Raw genomic sequence first — 26,708 nt, 5'->3', positions numbered from 1 at the left:
CCCATCCCTACAGGCCGACGCAGTGGTGAAGCACGTGCTAGAAGGACACGACCGTGGAGTCAACTGGGCAGCGTTCCATCCCTCGCTGCCGTTGATTGTCTCTGCTGCCGATGACCGACAGGTTAAGCTGTGGCGGATGAACGATGCCAAGGTAAGTGAAAGATTTTTTATTTATTCTTATTCTAGTTTCGGACCAGTTCAATTTACGTTGCGGCTACAATTCGACTCCCAGTCCTGTTTTAATTACACATTTGGGCTAGGAATTTAAAGTATAAAAACCTAATTACAGCGGTTTAATTACGTAGTGTACATACGCTGTTGTACTTGAAACTTTCTTGTGTACATAGATAAATGTTGATCCAGGTGTAAAGTTACATTTGTGGTTCTCATATACTGATATGAAACTTGTTTATTCTCGAATGTGAAAGTAACCAAACTTTACCTTCATTGGTTGGGTTTTTATTGGCGGTCAAGCTGTAGATCCTGGCTACACAGGAGTTGCAGCGGTGGGAACGAGAGGTGGGAATAGTCCCGAATGTGAAAGTAAAAAAAAACTACAAGAAAAAGTATAATAATAGAATTTGTTTGCATTAGTGTAGACTTATTGTATATGTGCGTAAGCAATAAATGTTGCATTCCGAATTATGCTTACGTCAATAAAGAGTAATTTATAAAAACGGGTCTTACGGAAGTCTTTTCTCTTAAGTCCTTGTGGAAATCCATATGAAACGTTGTCTCTTATCACAAAACTTTATTCCCAGGCGTGGGAAGTGGACACGTGCCGCGGGCACTACAACAACGTGTCATGCGCGTTGTTCCACGCGCGTCACGAGCTCATCCTGTCCAACAGCGAGGACAAGTCCGTGCGAGTGTGGGACATGACCAAGCGGACTTGTTTGCACACGTTCCGAAGGGAGCATGAGCGGTGAGTAGACTACCATCATCATTATAATTACCGTCACCATTAAGTCTCAAGACTTCAATGGATAATTATTTATCATCATCATCATAACTATCTAGTCTCAAGACTTCTACACAATCACAATCAAGACTTTGAAGTCATTTAGTCTCCACTGCAGGAGCGTACCCTCTTTTTTATCACAGGCAAATGGAGCATTTGGCTTACACTCCTCATTTGGGTTGCCTTCTGACACATAAAAAGCACTCCCCACACTGGCCAGATGGAGTGGAGGCCTAATGTTCGTATATTATGTATTTCTTTCATTCTACCTTAGTCGCCTCTTACAACATCTACGGGGAGAGTGAGGGTGGTTCTTTTTTATTCTGTCAGAACTATACCTCTACTAACTTTCCATCGCGCAATCACTTATCCCCCCTAGCACTGATTAGAGAACGGTTACTTTAGCATGTGTCCTGTCTATACAATGCTGGCCACATACAAAATAACATTAAAAAAATTCAAATTCAAATTACAAATTAGTTATAATAAATTCGCCGAACATTGATCTCGTTCATTTACCGAACTTTGCTCACGTTCATTCGCAGCCATTCGCCGAACTTTTCTCGCGTTCGTTCGCAACCATTCGCCGAACACCGCTCGCGATCTTTCGCAGCCATTCCCCGCACATTATTACAACTTGTATCAATCTAAACATGTTTATCCTTTCCAGATACTGGGTGCTGGCCTCCCACCCGTCTTTGAACTTGTTCGCCGCGGGTCACGACGCTGGTATGGTGCTGTTCAAGCTGCAGCGCGAAAGGCCAGCGTATGCTGTGCACAACAACATACTGTTCTATATTAAGGACAGGTGAGCAAATGGATTTTTAACTCTTGTGCCATGGTTATTTAGACCTATCAACCTGTCATAAAACAATTATTTTCAAGATTTTTCTTGTAAATACATTGTTTTATTACAGGTTGATATGGTTACGATTCATAATTAATTATACTAACAAAATCATATTTATGTTATGTTTTTTTTCAGGCAACTACGCAAGCTAGATATGGCGACAAATCGCGACTCTGCGGTGATGCAGATCAAGGGAGGAGGTCGACATCAGCCTTACAGGTTATTATCATTCTGAACCTTATTAAAGGTAGCTAATAACTATTATTGTGCAGGGGCATTCCAAGTATAAATAATTTTGTTAAAAGGTCGATTCCATCTAGCTCCCATTTAAATGAGCTTTAGAGCTGAGCTAAGCCCACAATGAAACTTTGAAGGATCACCTAGCTAGAGGCATCTTATCCACTTTACACGATAAGCTCATAGATTTGTCGTCTAAAATCGCCGATAAGATTATATCGCGGCACGCACCCTAGGCCAGTCGTTCACTAATACCAATTTTGAAAAAATAAATAACATTTTAATGAATAGACAGTATGGAAAATCGATGAAAATCACAGTAATCCCCAATTCTTTACAGCATGTCTCTAAACCACGCCGAATGGTGCGTGCTAGTCAACTGGCGGGTCGGCGACACGAGCTCCTACGAGTTGTATTCTGCCCCGCGGGACGGAGGCGAGGCCGCCACCGCAGAACCCGCTCGCGGTCAAGCCACTACCGCTGTCTGGGTCGCTAGGAACAGATTCGCAGCACTGGAGAAGAATAACCAGGTTAGTAACCATAGGTACAGTGCTACGGCATAGATACAGTGCTACGGCATAAGCCACTGCTACGACAAAATAACGGATCAGTCCGCTGTAGAAGAATTTCCAGGATAGTTAGTGCTTTAATGTACAGACGGCTACGAATAAGAGAGTGCTACGACACAAATATAGTGCTACGGCATAGACATAGATATGTCGCAGGCAAATTGTATGATTCCGCATTTTACAAACGGCGTCGTCAGTTTACAAACGCTCGCTGTTCTATGAAATGCCGAAGGCAAATTGGCGACTCGTTCAATTGATAAAATTTCGACTATGATTGTTGCAATAGGGTGACCATCATAAAACACATGTTGGACAAATCAGACTTAATTTCAGAAATCAGGTAGATATTATATCTANTGCGACGGATACACTGCTACTGCTACGGTCGGCGCTTGAGAAGAATAAAAATAATAGAGCGAGTGAGAGAGTGCTACGGCATAAGCAAGTTAAGCCATTGGTACGATACACAATGCTATAACGCTGACTAGGCAGGGGTTCACTATTGTGTGAAAACTTCTACGAGTAAGCGGGAGTGCTACGGCATAAACACAGCTACGTGCTCTTACGAGTTGTATTCCACGCCGCGGGACGGAGGCGAGGCCGCTACCGCCGAACCTGCCAGAGGACAGGCCACTACCGCTGTCTGGGTCGCTAGGAATAGGTTCGCAGCGCTGGAGAAGAATAACCAGGTTGGTAATTGCTATTAATGTCAGATGGCTACGAATAAGAGAGAGTGCTACGCATAAGAGAGAGTGCTACGGAATAGATATAGCACGGATACAGTGCTACGGCATAGGTACAGTGCTATGGTATAGATACAGTGCTACGGAATAGATACAGTGCTACAGCTACGGTTAACATTTGAGATGATAAATCAGGTGAGTGAGAACTCCTACGACCAATAAAGCGTGCTACGGCATAGATACAGCGCTACGACAGCGATACAGTGCTACAGTATGCTCCTACGAGTTGTATTCTGCCCCGCGGGACGGAGGCGAGGCCGCCACCGCAGAACCCGCTCGCGGTCAGGCCACGACCGCTGTCTGGGTCGCTAGGAACAGATTCGCAGCACTGGAGAAGAATAACCAGGTTAGTAAGTGCTACGGTTTACCAACTGCTACGATTAACATATACAGGGCTACGGCACAGATTCAGTGCTACGGTAAAGACTCAATGCTGCAATAAAAATATAGTACTACAGCTACGTTCAGCGCTTGAGAAACATTACCAGGTAAGTGAGGACTGCTACGATTAAGAGGGAGTGCTACGGATCTGATACAGTGCTACGATACATAATGCTACAAAGCAGAGAGCCACAATGTGGCAAAGAACAGGTTACCCGCGGTATACAAACTACTACGAGTAAGCGGGAGTGCTACGCACAGATTCAGTGCTACGAGCTCTTACGAGTTGTACTCCGCGCCGCGGGACGGAGGCGAGGCCGCCACCGCAGAACCCGCTCGCGGTCAGGCCACGACCTTTGTCTGGGTCGCTAGGAACAGATTTGCAGCGCTGGAGAAGAATAACCAGGTTAGTCAGGACTACTATGACCAATGGGAAGTGCTACGGCTACGGCACAGATACGTACAGTGCTACGGCACGATTCAGTGCTACGGTAAAGACTCAATGCTACAATAAAAATATAGTACTACAGCTACGTTCAGCGCTTGAGAAACATTACCAGGTAAGTGAGGACTACTACGACTAATAGGGAGTGCTACGGATCTGATACAGTGCTACGATACATAATGCTACAAAGCAGAGAGCCACAATGTGGCAAAGAACAGGTTACCCGCGGTATACAAACTACTACGAGTAAGCGGGAGTGCTACGCACAGATTCAGTGCTACGAGCTCTTACGAGTTGTACTCCGCGCCGCGGGAGGGAGGCGAGGCCGCCACCCGCTCGCGGTCAGGCCACGACCGCTGTCTGGGTCGCTAGGAACAGATTTGCAGCACTGGAGAAGAATAACCAGGTTAGTAACCATAGGTACAGCGCTACGGCATAGATACAGTGCTACGGCATAAGCCACTGCTACGACAAAATAACGGATCAGTCCGCTGTAGAAGAATTTCCAGGATAGTTAGTGCTTTAATGTACAGACGGCTACGGCACAGATTCAGTGTTACGGCACAAATACAGTGCTACAGCTACGGTTAACATTTGAGATGATAAATCAGGTGAGTGAGAACTCCTACGACCAATAAAGCGTGCTACGGCATAGATACAGCGCTACGGCAGCGATACAGTGCTACAGTATGCTCTTACGAGTTGTATTCCGCGCCGCGAGACGGAGGCGAGGCCGCCGCCGCAGAACCCGCTCGCGGTCAGGCCACTACCGCTGTCTGGGTCGCTAGGAATAGGTTCGCAGCGCTGGAGAAGAATAACCAGGTTAGTAAGTGCTACCGTTTACCAACTGCTACGATTAACAGGGCGTGCTACGGCATTGATACAGTGCTACGGCACAAATACAGTGCTACGGCGTAGATTCAGTGCTACGGTATAGATACAGTGCTACGACACATCATTTTTAAAACAAAATGTCACAACGAGGCAAAGAACAGGTTAACTTGGTATACAAACTGCTACGAGTGAGCGGGAGTGCTACGGCACTACAGTGCTACGGTATGAGCTACGGCTACGTACGACACAAACAAAGCATCAATACTACGACGCAGAGAGAATACTACGGCATAGGTACAGTGCTACAGTATTAGCTGCTACTACGGTAAATATACGGTGCTACTATTACGACGAAGCCCTCTAACTTCGGTGTCTCCTTTTATTTTAGGATAAATTCGTTTCATTCCACTTCTTCATCACTTATGCTGGATTTCTATATTCAAAACCAAATTGGACGGATTTGGATTAGGATTGAATATGACAGTTGACACTGTCAAATTTTAATATGTTTTTGGCCAAAATGTCTGCGGATTTTTGATGTTTTTACATTTTTATATTGTTTATGATGACTATTTAAACAATATTAATGTGTAAATGCATCGAACAATTTGGAAATATAATCTAAAACTGAATTCAATGTGACAGTTGTAATCCGGATTTGGACAAGGATTGAATATAGGAAACGGTCGTTAATCGACATTTTTTAATCATTGAATCCCTTGTTTGTTACCTGTTGTGTATGCCTTAATGAATAAATAAATAATTCTTCTTCAACAGCTGGTCATCAAGAACCTAAAGAACGAGGTGTCCAAGAAGATATCGACCCCTACTTGCGAGGAGATCATGTATGCCGGTACCGGCATGCTACTGCTGCGCGAGCCTGATAGCGTACAGCTGTTGGACGTCCAGCAGAAGAGGACCATTGCCAGCGTGAGTGTAGACAGATCTAAAGCCCGGTCGCCGAGCATATAGAATTTCGTCCTATGACCCCAAGCTGCCCATTCTTATCGCTCGCGCGTAATTTTATTGCTGTTGCGCTCGCATACTCACTGCGGCCGCCCGTCGCACAGTCGCGACAGCAATAAATAAATAAATAAATAAATATCCTTGGACATTTTACACTGCGCTTCTAGTCCCAAACTAAGCAAAGCTTGTACTATGGGTACTAGACAACGGATATAAACATACTTAAATACTTTTTTTTTGTAAATACATACTTATTATACATAGAGAACACCCAGTCCAATACAAACAAATATGTTCATGCACACAAATGTTTGTACTGTGCGGGAATCGAACCCGCTACCTCCGGAATAGTAGTCCGTTTCGAACCACTACACCAAACGGCAATATAATTACGCGCGAGAGATAAGGATGGGTAACTTGGGGTCATTGGACAAAATTCTATCTGCTTGGCAACCGAACTTTGAAACATTTATTTGTTGCTGTTTCAAAGTAACAAATAGTCGATTGTAAATGAGTGTGCTTTCTGTTAACGTGATTTACTCGTATATCCAGTTCATGCTTTATGATACAATCTTGAACAGCTTGTCTATAACTATAGCTTTACTATAAGAGATGTGCCGCTTTTGTATTTAGTTCGCAATGAAATGCGGATTGTAGAAAGCGTGCTTCGCTCTGTAAGTTAGCCGTAGATAAAATGTATTTACGATCCTGCGACGAACACGAAATAAAAACTAGAAAGACAATCAGGAGTGACGTAGCTCTATTTGCCAAGATGTAATAAGATTTTAAAAACTTGAATTAATTAGCTAAGGTGTGAATTGAACCCACGACCTTTCGCTTGCCGAGCGACTGCTCTCACCTCATGCTCATCTATAATAAGATTGTTATTTATACAATTTCCTTTATTTTAGGTGAAAATCGCCAAATGCCGCTACGCAGTGTGGAACGCCGACATGTCTTTAGTAGCTTTACTCGGCAAGCACACCGTCACCCTCTGCACTAAGAAGTTGGAACAGTTATGCAGCGTGACCGAAGGAGCCCGGGTCAAGTCCGGGGCATTCGACGACTCCACGCCGCAACCAGTATTCATTTACACCACGGCCAACCATATCAAGTACTGCTGTAAGGATGGGTGAGTAGTTTTATGCCTTAATGGCAAGTTTTAAAGGTCCTTTTTCTCTGGCACACCGTCACCCTCTACTCTAAGAAGCTTCGACGATTCTACGTCGCTACCAGTGTTCATTCACACCACGGCCAACCATATCAAGTACTGCTGTAAGGACGGGTGAGTGGTTTTATGCTTTATTTACTAGTGTTAAAGGTCATTTTGCTCTGGCACACCGTCACCCTTTACTCTAAGAAGCTTCGAAGACTCCACGCCGCAACCAGTATTCATTTACACCACGGCCAACCATATCAAGTACTGCTGCAAGGACGGGTGAGTAGTTTTATGTCTTAATGGCAAGTTTTAAAGGTCATTTTGCTCTGGCACACTGTCACTTCACCGGAAACCTTATACAGAAACTCAAAGTTGCACAGCTTGCTATGGAAAGAGCTATGCTCGGTGTTTCTTTACGAGATCGAATCAGAAATGAGGAGATCCGTAAACGAACTAAAGTCGCTGACATAGCCCGACGGATTAGCAAGCTGAAGTGGCAATGGGCAGGGCACATAGTACGCAGAACTGACGGCCGATGGGGCAGCAAGGTTCTGGAATGGAGGCCGCGTACCGGAAAACGTAGCGTGGGACGTCCACCCACAAGGTGGACCGACGACCTGATAAAGGTAGCAGAAAGGCGCTGGATGCAAGCTGCTACCAACCGTGCGATGTGGAAGTCATTGGGGGAAGCCTATGTTCAGCAGTGGACGTCCTGTGGCTGAAATGATGATGATGATGATGACACTATCACCCTCTACACTAAGAAGTTGGAACAGTTATGCAGCGTGACCGAAGGAGCCCGGGTCAAGTCCGGGGCATTCGACGACTCCACGCCGCAACCAGTATTCATTTATACCACGGCCAACCATATCAAGTACTGCTGTAAGGACGGGTGAGTAGTTTTGTGCCTTAATTACAAGTATTAAAGGTCATTTTGCTCTGGCACACCGTCGTCCGTCACCCTTTACTCTAAGAAGCTTCGAAGACTCCACGTCGCAACCAGTATTCATTTACACCACGGCCAACCATATCAAGTACTGCTGCAAGGACGGGTGAGTAGTTTTGTGCCTTAATTACAAGTATTAAAGGTCATTTTGCTCTGGCACACCGTCACCCTTTACTCTAAGAAGCTTGAACCGTTGTGTAGTGTGACCGAAGGAACTAGAGTCAAGTCCGGAGCCTTTGACGACTCCACGTCCCAACCAGTATTCATTTACACCACGGCCAACCATATCAAGTACTGCTGCAAGGACGGGTGAGTCGTTTTATGCCTTAAGTACTAGCTTTAAAGGTCGTTTTGCTCTGGCAAGTACACTGTAACCCTCGGCTAATGTCGACAACCTTCGGAAGTTTGGCGAGGCGAGGCGAGGTTACTTGAAGCGGAGCAAAGTGCATGTCTACACCATCTAGAGTCAGTTTTAAAGGTAATTTTGCTCTGGCAAGGGCACTGTAACCCTAAACTAATATGGACAACTTTCGGAAGTCTGCCGAGGCGAGCCAAGGTTACTTGAAGCGAAGTGAAGTGCGTATCCACACTATCTACTTCGATCAACTTCGCGAGTAGTGTAGCTGAGGTATTACTCCGCGCCAAGTGTTTACCGATACAAAAACGTGCAACCGCGTAAGTTTTACAAGGATATCTAAAACTTTGACAAGGACAATGTCCCTCAGCGATCAAAGAAATGTTGAAGTCAAAGTCAAAATTCCTTTATTTCCATGGACTATTAAAAATAGTGCTTACAAATATGGCCCGACTAGTCATAGGGTCAACCCTAGTTACACTTACACAGGAGTTGCAGCGGTGGGAACAGTCCCGTCTGTTCTTACCTCATATTCCCCGAGGCTGTTTTTTTCAAGTTTTTTTAATATTGAATATTTCCGCAGTGACTACGGCATCATTCGCACATTGGACGTGCCCGTATACGCAGTTAAAGTGGTCGCCAACGAGGCGGGCGCTCGCGTGGTCTGTTTGGACCGGGAAGCGCGCCCCAAGGTGCTCAATATTGACCCCACTGAATACAGGTTAGTAAGGATTTCGATAGCATTTGTAGGGTAAAGCATATCCCGCGGATTGCAACGCGTTTTGGGCTATAATAGATCTTTAACAATTTCGCAATACGTGCGATTAGAATCCGCCAAAATTATACGTAGGTATCTGGAAAATTAACTAGAAAAATTTGATGACAGAAAGTATCATGGCGGATTGTGCTTAAACTACCATAAGTTTTACTACTCGGGACCGTATTTTCACGGATTCGGACTCGTTAAAATACGGATCTAGATAAAGAACAAAAGTAACCTGATGATGACATCTATCTAGTCTAGATTTAGTGCGTAAACTGTTAAAAACTATTCACCTATTAATTGTTATAGATTCAAATTGGCGTTAGTGACACGCCAGTACGACCAAGTGTTACACATGGTGCGGACAGCGAAACTTGTCGGGCAGAGCATCATCGCGTATTTGCAGGAAAAAGGTAAGAAATAACTCGTCGAATAGTAGTCTTTACCATGCTAATGTTAAAATTTAATTTCACATGCAGGCTACCCACTTCGTTAAGGCTTGGTATTTCTGCTAAAGTAGGTATTTCGCGCTGTCAAAATCTGCGCGCGCAATACTTCGCCGAAGACAGCGCGCCAAAGAGCTCTCGCGGCTACACAGTATAGAAATACGCAGTTGGTTAGGTTAGGTTGACTTCCTTCCGTTCAAGCGTCACACTCACAGCACTTTCTAATACAAATCATATCCAAGTGATACAAATTAAAACAACTTTCAAAATTTTTGGGAATATATTTTAGAATCGAATAAATATAGAATATAACTGCCAAAGTAAACACGGTTCAAAGAGGCGTGGCGTCACCCGACCTTCCGGAAGTTCCGCGCCGGCTAAAAGAATTTCAAGATTACGTCACCCGACCTATCGGTAGATCCTCGGGAGCTTGAGCGATTGGAAAAACATTTTATGCATAGTTACTCGTAGTAGCGATTATTTAGAGCTTGGATAATAAATTATAGTTGTTGCAATTCACAAAGCTTTGCATGTGGTTAATTACATTAATCAGTACACGCATCAATTTTGTTCAGTCTTTTTGTTTATTAATAAATAAAAATATCATACTAAAATTGCATACATATTTGTTTGTATTGGTCTGGGTGTTTTCTTTCCATAATTTATGTATAACGTATGTACGGGGCTCTGTATCGAAAATCACTATGAGCAATGAGCATCACACACTGTTACCTGGAGTGCATTACCGCAGCAAAATTTTTATAAATGTTGTGCTTTAGAGAGTCGAGAGTATAGCAGATAATTAGTCCATCGTGAGCAGAAATTTGTCCACTAATAGCAAAATTCGTTCAAATTATAGTTTTAAAGTTATTGGCTAGAAGATTCTTTTATCTTGCAGCTTAGACCTTTAGCTACAGACCTTAGACAGTATTTTTGAAACATTCTTACGCATGGTGGAGGAAGGGACGCTCTAGAGACTCAAGTCTACAAGGAGTCATATGAACTCCAGTTTTAAATCCGTTGACATCTGCTGCATCTGCCATCTTTTTGGCTAGAAGATTCTTCTATCTTACAGCTTAGACCTTTAGCTACAGACCTTAGACAGTATTTTTTATTATTTATTTGTGTCAGTGTGCTCTTCTAAAGAGTGTAAGACGATTGTATGTAGGTACTATTAAAATGTAATTTTAACTCATTGGTTTTGTCTCATATTTGAGGAATGTACTATGTATCATGAGTAGAGTCTTCGTTTAAAAGGATGCGAACGATTTAAATTTCAATAGGTAGACAAAATTGATAATTCTTAATTATCAAAAATTTAAGCTTTCTCCAGTAACACTGATATTATTATACTGTGACTCATCAAAGTCATCATTGTCAAAAATATTGACAAATCGCGAACTGTCACGGCCAAAAAACTGACACGCGTCCGTCCTCCGTAAGCGCCACCGCGCGACTGATTGAGATTGTCCAAGCCGTCATGGACGATTTTTTCCACATTTTTTAACATAGTAACTAAATAAGACGCAATATAAAAATTTCATCCGTTAAAAGCCCTCAAGTTATTTCTGAACTTTAGTTTAGTAAAAGATTTAGAATCTCAAATCGCTTATTTTAAAAATAAAACCATAAATAGAAAACGAATAGAGGTAACTTTGGGAATATATTCTATCGAGTCAACTTCATCAAATCGTGTTTCCATCCGTTAATAGCCCTAGAAAATATCCTCAACTATGCCCAATAAAAATCTTAGCCTTTAATTTTACTGTTTAGTACCTCAAAAATGAAAAATGAAAACCTCATTTTCGCCATTTTCTCTGCTACCCGGCCTTAAAAACGTTCGCACGCAGGTTTCGATTATTTATTAGTCTTACGGTGATAATCTCAACAACTATTTTCGCATACAGTCTACCCAGAGATTGCGCTCCAACTTTTTTATTTTTTATTTGTGAGAGATGCTCGCTCGTTGGTATCGAATTGTAGTCTTTACTTCACTACTAATACTAATAGCAGTCGTTCTCGTTACCCAGAGGTGGCGCTACTGTGCTAGTATTAACAACTATTTTCTCACACATGCTACCTAAAAGTGGCAATCTACTTCGTTAAAGACGCTCGGACACGTCTCTCTTTGGTGCTGCAGTGCGAGAACATAGAACCAAACAAATATAGTCTTTACGTCACCAGTAATAGCAATCGTTTTCGCACCCAGGCTACCCAGAAGTCGCGCTTCACTTCGTCAAAGACGCCCGGACCCGTCTCTCCCTAGCACTGCAGTGCGGCAACATAGAGTCAAAAGAATATTCTTTAGGACGCTAGTAATACCAATCCTTTTCACATCCAGGCTACTCAGAAGTGACTCGTCTGTTGAATAATAGTCTTTACGACGCTAGTAATAACAACTATTTTCGCATCCAGGCTACCCAGAAGTCGCGCTTCACTTCGTCAAAGACGCCCGGACCCGTCTGTCACTCGCGTTGCAGTGCGACAACATAGATCCATTTTAATAAGTCTTTAGGGCGCTAGTAATACCAGGCCTCAGGTTCATCTCCGCGAGTTTACATCGAAAACAAAAAACGCACGATGGCCCACCTACAGGATACTATTCGACAAGGCCTCACATACGAGCGAACATTGACTCACGCACGCGTATTCTTGTGTGGATGGAATTGACTCTTGAGACAGGCTAAATTACACCATATTGTTAATGACATTGAGCATACATTTTTTTAAATATCTTCGCGAAGTAAAACTTCTGTACGTAGTACTTATTATTATTCTGTGGTAATACCAATCGTTTTCGCACATTGGCTACCCAGAGGTGGCTGTCGAATATTAATATTTTCAGCGTTTTTTTACATCGTTTCATCCACGAAGACGCGCCCCACCAATTTTTGGTGGAGGGAAGCGCGGGGTGCGGAGAGTTTATCCTCCGAGCGTCATTATTGTAGTGTGCGTGTGCACTCATGGATGATTTAGCGTGTACCGATAACACTCAAATATTAGCGGATGAATGGTGGGACGCGTCTTCGTGGATGGAACGATCTATAATAGCAGTCGTTTTTTCATATAGGCTCCGTAACCCGTCTTTCTCTGGCGTTGCAGTGCGGGAACAGTCAAACTAATAATATCCTTACACCGCTAGTATTAACAACTATTTTCGCATCCAGGCTACCCAGAAGTGGCACTACACTTCGTCAAAGACGCCCGGACTCGTCTCTCCTTAGCACTGCAGTGCGGCAACATAGAGGTGGCTTTGGAGGCAGCTAAGAGCCTCGACGAGCCCGACGCGTGGGACAAACTGGCTCAGTCTGCTTTGGCCACCGGCAATCACCAGGTAAGTCATCCATTTAAGATTAATTTGATGTAACTTCTACCTTTTCCCGATTAAATTTCCAATGTACAGTCGATAGCACATAAAACTATACACTTTTGTTGCGAAATAGTTCCTATCACAACTACAAAAGATACTACAGTGTTAAGCTTGATGTGGCGCCCTCTGTGTATCTGTTTCTGCTGTCTAATATAGCCACAGTACATAAGTTCCGCGATTTTTCGAGAAGAAAAATATAAATTTTCTTAACACGCAATGTCTATGTATGTTAACATTGTTCCTGTATTTTATTAGCATACTGTAGTTAAAAAAGTTAGCATAAAAAAGTTTCTGAATTTCGTTATAAAATTATTGTTTTTACTTTGACCATAGCATGGCCTTTTAGATCTTCATGTTCCCTAAAATAAAAATTTTCGTCAAGATATTAAAACGTGCTACTCGCATTCGATTATTTGTCTTATATGTTTTGGTTTATACAAGTCTGATTTCAGTTTAATGTAGCTTCTAATACAATTTTTATCCGCAGATCGTTGAGATGTGCTACCAGCGTACCAAGAACTTCGACAAGCTCTCATTCCTATACCTAATCACGGGCAACCTCGAGAAGCTTCGCAAGATGATGAAGATCGCAGAGATCAGGAAAGATGTCTCCGCACAGTTCCAGGGAGCATTGTTACTGGGAGACGTGAAAGAGAGGATACGATTGCTGAAGAACGCTGGACAGGTGATTATGCACTCTATTTTTATAGCAATAAGGTCGGTATTACAACGCCTGTGCAGTTCCAAGGGACGTTGCTNAAACTGGCTCAGTCTGCTTTGGCCACCGGCAATCACCAGGTAAGTCATCCATTTAAGATTAATTTGATGTAACTTCTACCTTTTCCCGATTAAATTTCCAATGTACAGTCGATAGCACATAAAACTATACACTTTTGTTGCGAAATAGTTCCTATCACAACTACAAAAGATACTACAGTGTTAAGCTTGATGTGGCGCCCTCTGTGTATCTGTTTCTGCTGTCTAATATAGCCACAGTACATAAGTTCCGCGATTTTTCGAGAAGAAAAATATAAATTTTCTTAACACGCAATGTCTATGTATGTTAACATTGTTCCTGTATTTTATTAGCATACTGTAGTTAAAAAAGTTAGCATAAAAAAGTTTCTGAATTTCGTTATAAAATTATTGTTTTTACTTTGACCATAGCATGGCCTTTTAGATCTTCATGTTCCCTAAAATAAAAATTTTCGTCAAGATATTAAAACGTGCTACTCGCATTCGATTATTTGTCTTATATGTTTTGGTTTATACAAGTCTGATTTCAGTTTAATGTAGCTTCTAATACAATTTTTATCCGCAGATCGTTGAGATGTGCTACCAGCGTACCAAGAACTTCGACAAGCTCTCATTCCTATACCTAATCACGGGCAACCTCGAGAAGCTTCGCAAGATGATGAAGATCGCAGAGATCAGGAAAGATGTCTCCGCACAGTTCCAGGGAGCATTGTTACTGGGAGACGTGAAAGAGAGGATACGATTGCTGAAGAACGCTGGACAGGTGATTATGCACTCTATTTTTATAGCAATAAGGTCGGTATTACAACGCCTGTGCAGTTCCAAGGGACGTTGCTGCTTGGAGATGTGAAAGAGGATACGATTGCTGAAAAATGCTGGACAGGTGATTATGTACTCTATTTTTATAGAAATAAGGTCGGTATTACAACGCCTGTGCAGTTCCAAGGGACGTTGTTGCTTGGAGACGTGAAAGAGAGGATACGACTGCTGAAGAATGCTGGACAGGTGATTATGTACTCTATTTTTATAGAAATAAGGTCGGTATTACAACGCCTGCGCAGTTCCAAGGGGCGTTGTTGATGGGAGATGTGAAAGAGAGGATACGGCTGCTGAAGAACGCTGGACAGGTGATTGTGCACTCTATTTTTATAGCAATAAGGTCGGTATTACAACGCCTGTGCAGTTCCAAGGGGCGTTACTGCTTGGAGATGTGAAAGAGAGGATACGATTGCTGAAGAATGCTGGACAGGTGATTATGCACTCTATTAAGTATGGCAATAAGGTCGGTATTACAACGCTTCGGAAGTTCCAAGGGGCATTGTTATTAGGAATGTGAAAGAGAGGATACGACTGCTGAAAAACGCTGGACAGGTAATAATATTCACGGGTTGGTTGGAATCGAACTAGCGACATGCGTAGGATGCAGGAGAACGTAGGATGCACGCCACGATATAATCTTATCGACGCATTTTATCGATTTGAGATGATAAGCCCATGCAATATTTTGTCGTCTAAAATCGTCTTAATATCATGATAAGAATTTATCGTGGGCCGCATCCTAACCTGCCACCTTATCGGTGATTTTAGACATTAACATGTATGGGGTTATCGCGTGAAATCGATATAATGGCGATATACGCTTATCGTGGTGCGCAACCTAGGCCTACAGGCTGGAGAAATTGTTCCAGTAAGATCCAAAACCAACAATTTTTTTTATTCTTTTTTTTTTTTTTTTTTTTTTTTTATTCAATAAGTACACATACAGGTTACAGTCATTTACATATCAAAATACATAAACAAAATGAACATTGTCTAGACTCCAACCTACAAGTAGCGTACATTTAAGTTACGATGATTTCATTTACGTTGCACAATTAATAAACACATAAAAAATGCTCAAATACACAACCCTATAAACTGTGTTAAAAAGAAAAAAGGAAAAAGTTATCAATCAATTTTTGTATTATTATCAATATTTATATTTAAAACTGTGTCAATGCTTCTGCGAAACGAGTGTAATTTTTGTTGAAATATATCAAATTCCGGATTCTCTAACGCCATGTCATTATAAAGTCTGCGCATCCTAACCAGGGGATTGTAAAAAGAGGTGTTATTTTTGTAAACTTCTAGTGGGAACAGTTTAGAACGTCTACTTCTATAATTGGTGTTAAAATTCAGTTGAGTCACTAAATCGGGACAGTCAATGAATGAGTGTACAATTTTGTGTAGATATACAATATCAATTTTCTGGCGACGAGTATGCAATGAAGTTACTCCGAATTTAACCATTCTGTCATTGTAATCTTTAAGAGTTCTACCAAATCCACAGCGAAATGACACTATCCTTAGGCACCTCCTCTGGACACGCTCAATGCTATCCGAGTGAACTTTATAATATGGAGACCAAATAGGACAGCCATATTCCAGTATACTCCTCACCAAACTGTAAAATAATTTCAGGGTGCTACGTGGGTCCTTGAATCGACTAGTGCACCTCACAATGAAATTCTATAAAAAAATAAAACCATCTAAGCTACCCTTATTCTTTTCGTGCCATAATGTCACGAAAGTACATTTTGCTGTCTGTGTTGCAAATTACAAAATACACAATTTAGGCTGGAAATAATTTTTTTCTTTCTATCTTTCCTTCAGATATCCCTGGCCTACCTGACAGCCGTCAACCACCACCAAACAGAGGAAGCCGAGCAACTGAAGGCAGCCTTAGAGGCCGCCAGCCTGCCCGTCCCGGCCTCGAATCCAGACGCGGTGGAACTGAGGCCCCCGCTGCCGGTCTATAGGGCCCAGCCGAACTGGCCGCTGCTCGCTGTGTCCAAGTGAGTGTTGTAGACTCTATTGCTGTAGCATTAAGGTCGGTATTACAACACGGATTGAAAACTAGCTGCCAGTTTACCGGGCCCAGCTGAATTGGCCGCTACTCGCTGTGTCCAAGTGAGTATTCTAGACTTCGTTCATCATTTCAGCCACAGGACATCCACTGCTGAACATAGACCTCCCCCAATGATTTCCGTATCGCCCGGTTGGTAGCGGTCTACATCCAGCGCCTTTCTACTACCTTTATGAGATCGTCGGTCCATCTTGATAGTGGATGCGTTTTCCGGTACGTGGCCTCTTCTCCAGAACCTTGATGCCCCATCGGCCGTCAGTTCTGCGTACTATGTGCCCTGTCCATTGCCACTTCAGCTTGCTAATCTGTCGGTCTATGTCAGCGACTTTAGTTCGTTTATGGATTGCCTCATTTCTGATTCGATCACGTAAAGAAACACCGAGCATAGACTCCATTGCTATAACATTAAGGTCGATATTACAACACCAATCTGCCGAGCAACTGAAGGCCGCCTTAGAGGCCGCCAGCCTGCCCGTCCCGGCCTCCAACCCGGACGCGGTGGAACTGAGGCCCCCGCTGCCGGTCTATAGAGCCCAGCCCAACTGGCCGCTGCTCGCTGTGTCCAAGTGAGTATTCTAGACTCTATTGCTGTAGAATTAAGGTCGGTATTACAACACGGATTGAAAACTAGCTGCCAGTTTACCGGGCCCAGTCGAATTGGCCGCTACTCGATGTGTCCAAGTAAGTGTTCTAAAGCCTGGTCCGTGCGCACGTAGAATCCCGTCCAATGACCCCAAGCTACCCATCCCTATCGCTCGCGCGTAATTATGTTGCTGTCGCGACTGTGCGACGGGCGCCCGCAGTGAGTGTGCGAGCGCGACAGCAACATAATTAGGCGCGAGCGATAGGGATGGGTAGCTTGGGGTCATTGGACGGGATTCTATGTGCTCACGGACCAGGCTTCACACTCCATTCATCATTTCAGCCACAGGACGTTCACTGCTGAATATAGACCTCCCCCAATGATTTCCATATCGCCCGGTTGGTAGCGGCCTACATCCACCGCCGTCCTGCTACCTTTATGAGGTCATCGGTCCACCTTGTGGGTTGACGTCCCACGCTGCGTTTTCCGGCATTACGTGGCCTCCACTCCAGAAACTTGCTGCCCCATCGGCCGTCAGTTCTGCGTACTATGTGCCTTACCCATTGCCCATTGCCACTTCAGCTAATCCGTCGAGCTATGTCAGCGACTATAGTTCGTTTATGGATTTCCTCATTTCTGATTCGATCACGTATAGGAACACCGAGCATAGACTCCATTGCTATAACATTAAGGTCGATATTATAATACCGATCTGCCGAGCAATTGAAGGCTGCCTTAGAGGCTGCCAGCCTGCCCGTCCCGGCCTCGAATCCGGACGCGGTGGAACTGAGGCCCCCGCTACCGGTCTATAGAGCCCAGCCCAACTGGCCGCTACTCGCTGTGTCCAAGTGAGTGTTCTAGACTCTATTCCGTTTCAGCCAAATGACGTCCACTGCTGGACAAAGGCCTCCAGGTTTTCCACAATGAACGGTCCTGCGCTGACCGCATCCAGGCTCTTCCCGTGACCTTTACCAGATCGTCGGTCCACCTAGTAGGAGTCCTGCCTACGCTACGTCTTCCAGCCCGTGGTCGCCACTCGAGAACTTTCCTACTCCAACAGCCATCGTCTCTACGAGCTATGCCCCGCCCACTGCCACTTGATTTTAGCAATTCTGCGAGCTATGTCGGTTACTTTGGTTCTCCTGCGGATTTCCTCATTTCTGATTCGATCACGCAGGGAAACTCTACGACTCTATTACTGTAGTATTAAGGTCGGTATTAAAACAACAATCTGCCGAGCAACTGAAGGCTGCCTTAGAGGCCGCCAGCCTGCCCGTCCCGGCCTCCAACCCGGACGCGGTGGAACTGAGACCCCCGCTGCCGGTCTATAGGGCCCAGCCGAACTGGCCGCTACTCGCTGTGTCCAAGTGAGTGTTTATATTAATATTCATAATAAAGTAATGGACATTCTAGTCAATTTTATTGTCATACTTGTCAAAATGCGATTATCAAATTATTATTAGCAAATTTGGCATGGCCATGAAGGAAGACTTAAGATCGCGAATTAAATTGTGTAGTTGATACCCAGTTGAAATCTAATCTTTCCCAGGCACAACTAAAAAAAAGACCGCATTCTAGTCATTATATTCTAAGTTTCTTCTCAGTTAGCCATTAAATTTGATTTTTAGTGGATTTGAAATCAACGAATTGTCTGCCCCTATGACGTCATGGGGACTACAAAATTCTGCAAAAAGTCGGTGACGCTGCTGTCGCGCATCATCATGATTAAAACCATGATTACTGTTACTTTCGATACACAACCATCGCGATCGCTGTCCATATTGGACTTCTTTTTTGTTGTCCTTTAATCTCCAAGTGTCTCAAAACAATCCGTTGTTTCCCCAGGAGTTTCTTCGAGGTAGCGGGCGCGGCCCGAGCGACGGCGGGCGAGCAGGGCGCGGTGGCGGCAGCGGGCGCTGCGGTCGTCGGCGACGAGCCTTTGGAAGCCGCGGGCGCCTGGGGCGACGACGACGACGTGCTGGCTAAGGTATGTGAAGCATTTATCATCATCATCATCATTTAAGGCCATAGCAGACTTATCAACTCGGAAAGGCATCAACACGCGCTGTCAACCGCGAGGCGAGGAGTTTATGTTACCTACGTCCTTTAGTCTCCACCGAAGGAGTAGTTACTCTCTAATTTACCAGAGATAAACGGAGGATTTGGCTACACTCCCCATGCTGGCCAGACGAGATGGTGAAACTTAATTCGATCGTTTTTCGTTTGTCAGCCAAATTTTTTTTTAAGATTAGGGGTCATCCATAAATTACGTCACACGTAAAGAGGGGGGGAGGGGGTTGACAAAGTGTGACATGGTGTGACAAGGGGTGGGAGGGGTCCTAAGTTTCGTGACATCACATTTCAATAAAATTGTTTCAAATATTTGATATAATGTTGATTTCATAAAAAAAGTACTTAATTTAAATGGAAATAAAACTAACTTCGGAACTGCTGTTAGTTTTATTTCAAAACATGTGACGTCACACTAGGGAGGGGGGTCTCAGAAATGTGACCACCTGTGACAAAGACGGGGGGTCAAAAAATCATGAAATTCGTGTGACGTACTTCATGGATGGCCCCTTATTAGTATAGCCTGACCAGGAACATAAAAACCCTCGCCATGTTGCGGAAAACTAATGGTACTAATTTCTTTTAATGGCAACAGTAACTGAAAACTTCATTGACATGTCACCTTGCATGTCAGTCTATTGCTGTCAAAGTGTAAACAAACTTTATTTTAAATGTGCACAATTGATTTTGTGAATTAAATTGCTAAAATCTTTTTATAGTCTTGAAAGAAAAGTGGTTCACAATGTGTTAAAGTATTTGTCGAAGAGAAATACTAAGGGTTCGGACAATATTTTCATTAAAAATGTTTCCGACAAAGGTTGTCAAATTGACTAACATGTTTATCGTATAGTACAGTCCACTATGATAATTAGCTGTGTTTTGTTTCAACTACCTATTTTAAAGTTTTTTGTCACTTTTTAAGTGTTGAATTTTATGGAATTGGGAAAGAAGTACCGAGTTTGAAGCGTTCTTAGCAGACATTGCAGTTGAATATTCAAGTTCTGAATTTGATTATTGATAAATAATAAAATAAATCCTTGTAGCTCGATTGATGGTTTCATTTAATTTATTTAAACCAGGTTACCTGTAATAATATTTTTTCGTTAATTTATGAAAATATCAAATTAGCCAGTAATCCTGAATCCTGATACCTATTAATTTAACACTGGTACGACTGTACTCAGTGTTGCACTATCAAATGCAATTGACGCGCCTCTATCGTTTATGCTCAGAATGCCAACTTCTCAAAATGCCAACCGCTCGCAAAATGACAACTTCGCAGAATGCCAACTTCTCGAAATGCCAACTTCTCGAAATGACAACTTCTCATAATGACAACTTACAATTATAATGAATGCAGGAGCAGTGAATGCTACCACAAATAATAAAAATAATTAATTTGTGGTAGCATTCACTGCTCCTGCATTCATTATAATGAGGGCTATCGTTTTTATACTTAACAGTTGGCACCCCTGGCGATTGACAGGATCTTACTCTACAGTGGCGCCAACTGGTGAGCGCTAAAACGATAGCCCTCATTGTAAGTTGTCATTATGAGAAGTTGTCATTTAGAGAAGTTGGCATTTTGAGAAGTTGGCATTTTGAGAAGTTGACATTTTGAGAAGTTGGCATTTCGCGAAGTTGGCATTCTGCGAAGTTGTCATTTTGCGAGCGGTTGGTATTTTGAGAAGTTGGCATTCTGAGCATAAACGGCCTCTCGATGCCAGGGTTTTTCGTGATCCGGGGAACGCGGGTTCAGTCCCTGCCGTCGCTCGACTGTTCTGGTGAGCCTACTCGTGGCACAAGCATATTTAGTTTAGTACGAGGGGCTAACGGGCCTATTAGTAATTTTTGTAATAATAAATTATAGCCTGACCAGGAACATAAAAAGTTTTTATGTTCCTGGTCAGGCTCACCAGAACAGTCGAGCGACGGCAGGGACTGAACCCGCGTTCCCCGGATCACGAGTCGGGCAGTCCGACTCTTTCACCGTTCTTCCATCGTGGCTTCCGAAATGACGTCCTGCTATACAAAGACCTCCCCTAGCGATTTATACATCAGCCAGTCCTACACTACTCACGTCCATACTTCCCGTGACCATCACTAGATTATCGGTCCACCGCGTGAGAGGTCTGCCTACTACTCTCTAATTTACCAATTGAATTTTAATCATCTATACTCAATACTTTATTGTGTTTCCCAGTGTAGATAAGGTCTTATAGGAATTAAATAATAATAATTGTATTAAGGTAAATTCTTAAATCCTCGAGAGGAATCAAGGTCTAAAAGAACGAAATGGACGGCAAAATTAGTTTCTTTTAAATATACTTACTATAGACTAATTTCTCAGGAGGACGGTGATGGAGAAGAAGTTATGGAAGACGCGTGTGATGACGGCGGCTGGGACGTGGGCGATGAGGACCTGGAGTTGCCCGAGGAACTTGCCCCTGTCTCTGGTGAGTGTTACTTTATGGGTTACAATTTTATTGTAATAAAATAACATTTAGAGGCGACTTAGGGACTACACATCAAACAGAGAATGGGCAGCAGCGCTCTCTGAAAAACATCAATCTTTTAAACTGCGATCTCCAACCCGCCTGCCAAGCGTGGGGATTATGGCAAAACCCTCCACTATAGTGGAGGAGGCTCATAGTCCAGCAGTGGACTGTAAAGGGCTGTTGATGATGATGATTGAAAATAACATTTATTTTGATTGAAATTGACGTATGTAGTAAGTTAAAAAAAAACACTTAGGCTGAGTAGCACCATCTTACTTTAACTTTGACAAACGTCAAAAATCTGTCAAACTTCATACAAAACGCACCGGTTATCGTCATAGTTACCGTTGTAGTTAAGTGGTGCAACTCAGCCTTAAAAATTCCGACGGGTTTTCTCAGTGTCTCCGTAACGTAGCAGTCAGAGCAGTCGCCTGGCAAGTGAAAGGTCGTCGCGGGTTCAATACCCACCTGAGGCAAGATTTCTAGGCGAAAATCGACAGCGACAAAAAAAAGAGACAAAATAAGCGGCACGGCCGTACCATCCTTTTCTCGAAGCAATTCAGGCCATTTTCGACCGCCTGTAACTTCGTTGTGGATAAAACTAGAAGGTTGAATTTTCATTAGCTATGCAGGCATTGTAAAGACACGGTATATTTAAAATTTCATTCAATTTGAACCAGTAGTTTAAGAATTATAACGGGTCAAAGTTACTTAATTTTGTCACTCACTGACTCACTCACTGACTCACTGACTGACTCACCGATCATCAAAACTCTAAGGCACTTCTAGCAGACCTAGAAGCTTCAAATTTGGAATATAAGTAGTGTTTGGTGTATGAATCAAGGAAAAACTAAAATATTTGGGGGCACGGTAGTGCAACCGCCAAGTCGAGTAAAATTTTTCAATTTCGGTCCAGTTTTCTAGATACATAACTGCTGTCTACAAAATACAAAAAGAAATGAGATCCCATCAAAAACAATACTTGTCAAAACTTGGCCATCGCATGAAAACACGTGTAAATTAAATTATTTAGTGCGATGGCCAAGTCAATAATTTATGTAAAACGTTAAAGATTTCCTGGCCTGGACTTGGTATTACATGGATCTCACAACTTTTTACCGTAGAACAACTGAGTTGCGAGACTTGGTTTTTTTGACAAGTATTGTTTTTGATGGGATAGTATTGTAATAAGCTCATAACAACATGTTAAAGATGATTTCATTCTCTCAGCGGACATCGACGGCGGCGAGGAGTCGTCCACATACTTCGTGGCGCCCACGCGTGGGATCAGTGCTGCCATGTCGCCCAAGCTGCGGACGGCGCACGACCACGTTGCTACTGGACAGTTCGAGATTGCTTTCAGGTGACTATTACACTTAGATAAAAATATATTTGGATTTTGAAACCTAGCTTGAAGAAGTAAGGTTCAAAGTCTGTCTCGCTTCTCGCTTTCAACTAATTGAGTTGTTTATAATCGTTTTACTTAGTTTTATTTATCAGTTCATCACAGCTTGCATATGACATCCGAAACAAGTTAACCTACCCCAAAATGACGAAGTTTCTCAACGTAAAATTATCACACTACGGAATTTTACAACAAAACTTTTATAACGGTAAATCAGATATTTACCCTCCAGACGTTTCAACTCGGTTGCACGAGTCATGGTCGCGGGCAGACTGAAGATTGATTTCTCAACGTATTCTGAACATCATGTTTTCAACATAAGGTTCAAGATCGGTTGCATTATCATGAATCATTTCCCAAACTGACGAACTAACAATGGGCGTGGTCAACTATATGCCATTCCTCGAAACATTTTAAGCATGATGAACCTTCAAATGTAGAATTTCTCAACGCATTTTGAGCTTTATATCTTTACCATAAGGTTTAAAATCAAACTAACACCAATATACATGTTGACAACACCAATCAAGAAACTCCCATAGATTTTGTATGGCACTACAAGCAAGTGACGTCACTATTTTGTGAACTCAAATAAACTACTTTTTTCAATTACAATGCGACCTAAAATCGTAATTTACAGGTAATTTAAATTAAGTTTTTAATACCAGAATGAAGTGTCTTTTTAATAAAGTGATTTCCAATTTAGGGGTCATCCATAAAGTACGTCACACGTAAAGGGGGTGAGGGGGTCGACAAAGTGTGACAAGGGGTGGGAGGGGTCCTAAGTTACGTGACATCACATTTCAATTGTTTCAAATAATACATATAATGTTGATTTCATAAAAAAAGTGCTTAATTTAAATGGAAATAAAATTAATTTCAGAACTGAGGTGGAATTGTGTAAAGCAATCGTAATCATTTGACAGTAGGAGCAATAAAGAATTTGAATTTGAATTTGAATTTACAGTTCATAACGTACCATAAAGTCAGTTAAACAAAGCGTTTGACAGAATAATCGTACGTTATGAACTGTCAAATGATTACGATTGCTTTACACAATTCCACCTCTGTTTGTGTTTGGGCTCAAAAATCATGAAATTCGTGTGACGTACTTTATGGATGGCCCCTTATTGGGGAAAGGTGTCAAATTGTCTATTAAAATGTCTCCAGGCTTCTGAACGAACAAGTGGGCGTGGTGAACTTCGAGCCGTATCTGGAGACGTTCCTGGGCATGCTGTCTCGCTCGCACGTGACGTTCGGAGCGCTGGCCAGCGTGCCGCCGCTCACCGCGCACCTGCATCGCAACTGGAAGGAGGCCAGCGGGAAGGACCTGCTGCCTGTTATAAGTTAGTATTGACTGTTATGTTTTTAATTCGAATTTTGTAGTAGTTGGTGAGATAACTGTAAAAATATCATGAGATGAACATGCACTGATGCACACAACAACGAACAAAATGTATGATAACTGTTTAGTATCGGCAAATAGGCTTTTTAAAAGCGCTTGTGTGTGGGTAACACAAATACCCACAAATTTGTTACCCACACAAATTCAATGAATAGATAGACCAGAGTTTGTCAAATGAATCGGCGAAAAGGTTAAAACTCATTTATTTTTGCAAATAGGCTTTTAAAAAGCACTTTTACACTTCCCAGTATTAACCCTCCCACTGCTTCGGGACAAAAAAGTTACGCCACAAATGTGATTTGCTCTACCTCAATGTATTATTTTTTTTAAGTCTGGCAATTTATTTCCAGATACAACCAAAGACAAATGTGGATTTTCATTTTCATGTATGGGAGAGTTGAGTTTTGATAGTCCAAAAAACTATGTCCATTGAGTAGAGCAGTTAGACCTACTTTTTTGGTGTCTATCATGGTTCGGTTAATTGTAGACATGATGAGACGTAATTTCCTGCGTCAACTCTGCAACTCTAAAGCATCTTTTTGCGCCAGTTTATTGAGTTGACTTAAAAATAAAATCGTCTCTAGGCGCAACAAAATACAACTGTTTTCACATAAATGTGTTGTTTCCTGTCACTTCTATAAGATTTTTCTTTGTTCTTTTCCAAAATACTTGCACCTATACTCCGTGCGCTGTTGACAGATTGAAATGATAGTGATAAAACTTATTTGATTTTACTGACAGCTGTCTTCTGCACCATACTAGAGCGCACGGTCTAACCTATAAAGGGTTAATTTTGCAGGACAGTCCATCCCAAAAAAAGGGTTAATTTAAAGGTGTTCTTTATTTCCCTTTTTTCATTTCCAGCGCTAAAACTCAACGACCTAGTGAACCAGCTACATCAATGCTACCAGTTGACCACCGCCGGAAAGTTCACCGACGCCATCGACAAGCTGCAACGCATAGTGCAGTGCGTGCCGCTACTGCATGTCGATACTAAACCGGAGCTCACTGAAGCACAGCAACTGTTGACCGTATGCCGGGAATATTTGCTGGGATTGCGTATGGAGACNTTTACTTGCTAGGTGTTTAACGTGCTATTCACACAAAAAGGGGCTTTACACACAAATTTCGCAAATCAGTCCGAGTCCGAGTAGAGTCAATTCACTAATTTAAGGAATTTGTGAAGTTGTTGTTATTATTTAAACAAGATTAGTATACCGTTTGAATAGGGATAGACTAGAGAAGTTTTGATAAAATGCGAAGATCGCTATCTCTTTTAAAAAAAATGTATAGCCATGTAAACTTAAATGTTCAGTCCATTTTTTACTTTTCGGAAAACTTCAAAGCTGAATTTAAAAAAAACTAGACGATATTTGATAGTAAATTTAGATTTGATGCAATCTTACATCAACGCACGTCAAAACAAAATATTTACTTTGAGGCTACGCCTAGTAGTTTTTTTTAAATCGACATTAAATGATGCGATTTGGGTATTTTGGTGAAATTACTAAAATAATAATTTAAAAGTAGCCGCCTGGCATGGAACGTGTTATGGGGGCTGAAAATATAGGTAATGACCCATTCTATCCGCCAAATCATTTTGGCACACGATGCGCCAAACACCCTGTATATATAGAATATAGACTACGTCTAAAAACTATTCATTTTTGAAAACAAAATGAAAGAAAGTAATTTATTTTTTGAGTAGAATATTGACGTATTTATTGTAGACATAACAAGACGTAATTTCAACTCTACAGCTGCAACTATAAGAGCGCTTTCACATTAGCGCATTAGAGTTAGAGTTTGTTCCGGCGTTTCTTCTCAGCACTTGCCATAATATGTTTGTCTCGGAGCGCTGGTAGGGCCCAAAAGCCCAAAAGATAAGGAGACATGTAAAGTGCCCCATAAGGGCTACCTTTTATTTTTTTTATTTTTTGACGTTCATAAGTGCTACTTGTGGTCTAAACTGAATAAATGATTTTGATTTAGAAGCGCGGCAGCAGCGTTTTTGTAATGTGAAGGCATGCATCCGCTGTCATATAATATGTAATTATCGGC

At 42.3% G+C, this 26,708-nt stretch overlaps 1 protein-coding gene across 1 annotated transcript in view; it reads left to right on the top strand.

Moving 5' to 3' along the window:
- Positions 1-26,708, top strand: part of alphaCOP (coatomer subunit alpha) — a 31,539-nt gene that overhangs the window by 3,237 nt on the left and 1,594 nt on the right. Inside the window, exons 4-19 of the mRNA XM_028322263.1 lie at positions 14-151; positions 762-925; positions 1,632-1,769; positions 1,947-2,030; positions 2,389-2,578; positions 5,798-5,950; positions 6,898-7,118; positions 9,030-9,167; positions 9,519-9,622; positions 12,823-12,989; positions 13,513-13,710; positions 16,434-16,615; positions 19,115-19,256; positions 21,690-21,795; positions 23,068-23,200; positions 24,413-24,588. Of these exons, the coding sequence (XP_028178064.1) occupies positions 14-151; positions 762-925; positions 1,632-1,769; positions 1,947-2,030; positions 2,389-2,578; positions 5,798-5,950; positions 6,898-7,118; positions 9,030-9,167; positions 9,519-9,622; positions 12,823-12,989; positions 13,513-13,710; positions 16,434-16,615; positions 19,115-19,256; positions 21,690-21,795; positions 23,068-23,200; positions 24,413-24,588 (2,434 nt within the window). The remainder of the gene's footprint in view (positions 1-13; positions 152-761; positions 926-1,631; positions 1,770-1,946; positions 2,031-2,388; positions 2,579-5,797; positions 5,951-6,897; positions 7,119-9,029; positions 9,168-9,518; positions 9,623-12,822; positions 12,990-13,512; positions 13,711-16,433; positions 16,616-19,114; positions 19,257-21,689; positions 21,796-23,067; positions 23,201-24,412; positions 24,589-26,708) is intronic.

The sequence above is a fragment of the Ostrinia furnacalis genome, unplaced genomic scaffold (genome assembly GCF_004193835.3).
Source record: "Ostrinia furnacalis isolate ACB-3 unplaced genomic scaffold, ASM419383v2 OfSCF7606, whole genome shotgun sequence".
Taxonomy (NCBI): Eukaryota; Metazoa; Arthropoda; class Insecta; order Lepidoptera; family Crambidae; genus Ostrinia; species Ostrinia furnacalis.
This window is presented reverse-complemented; position numbering and strand designations above follow the sequence as displayed.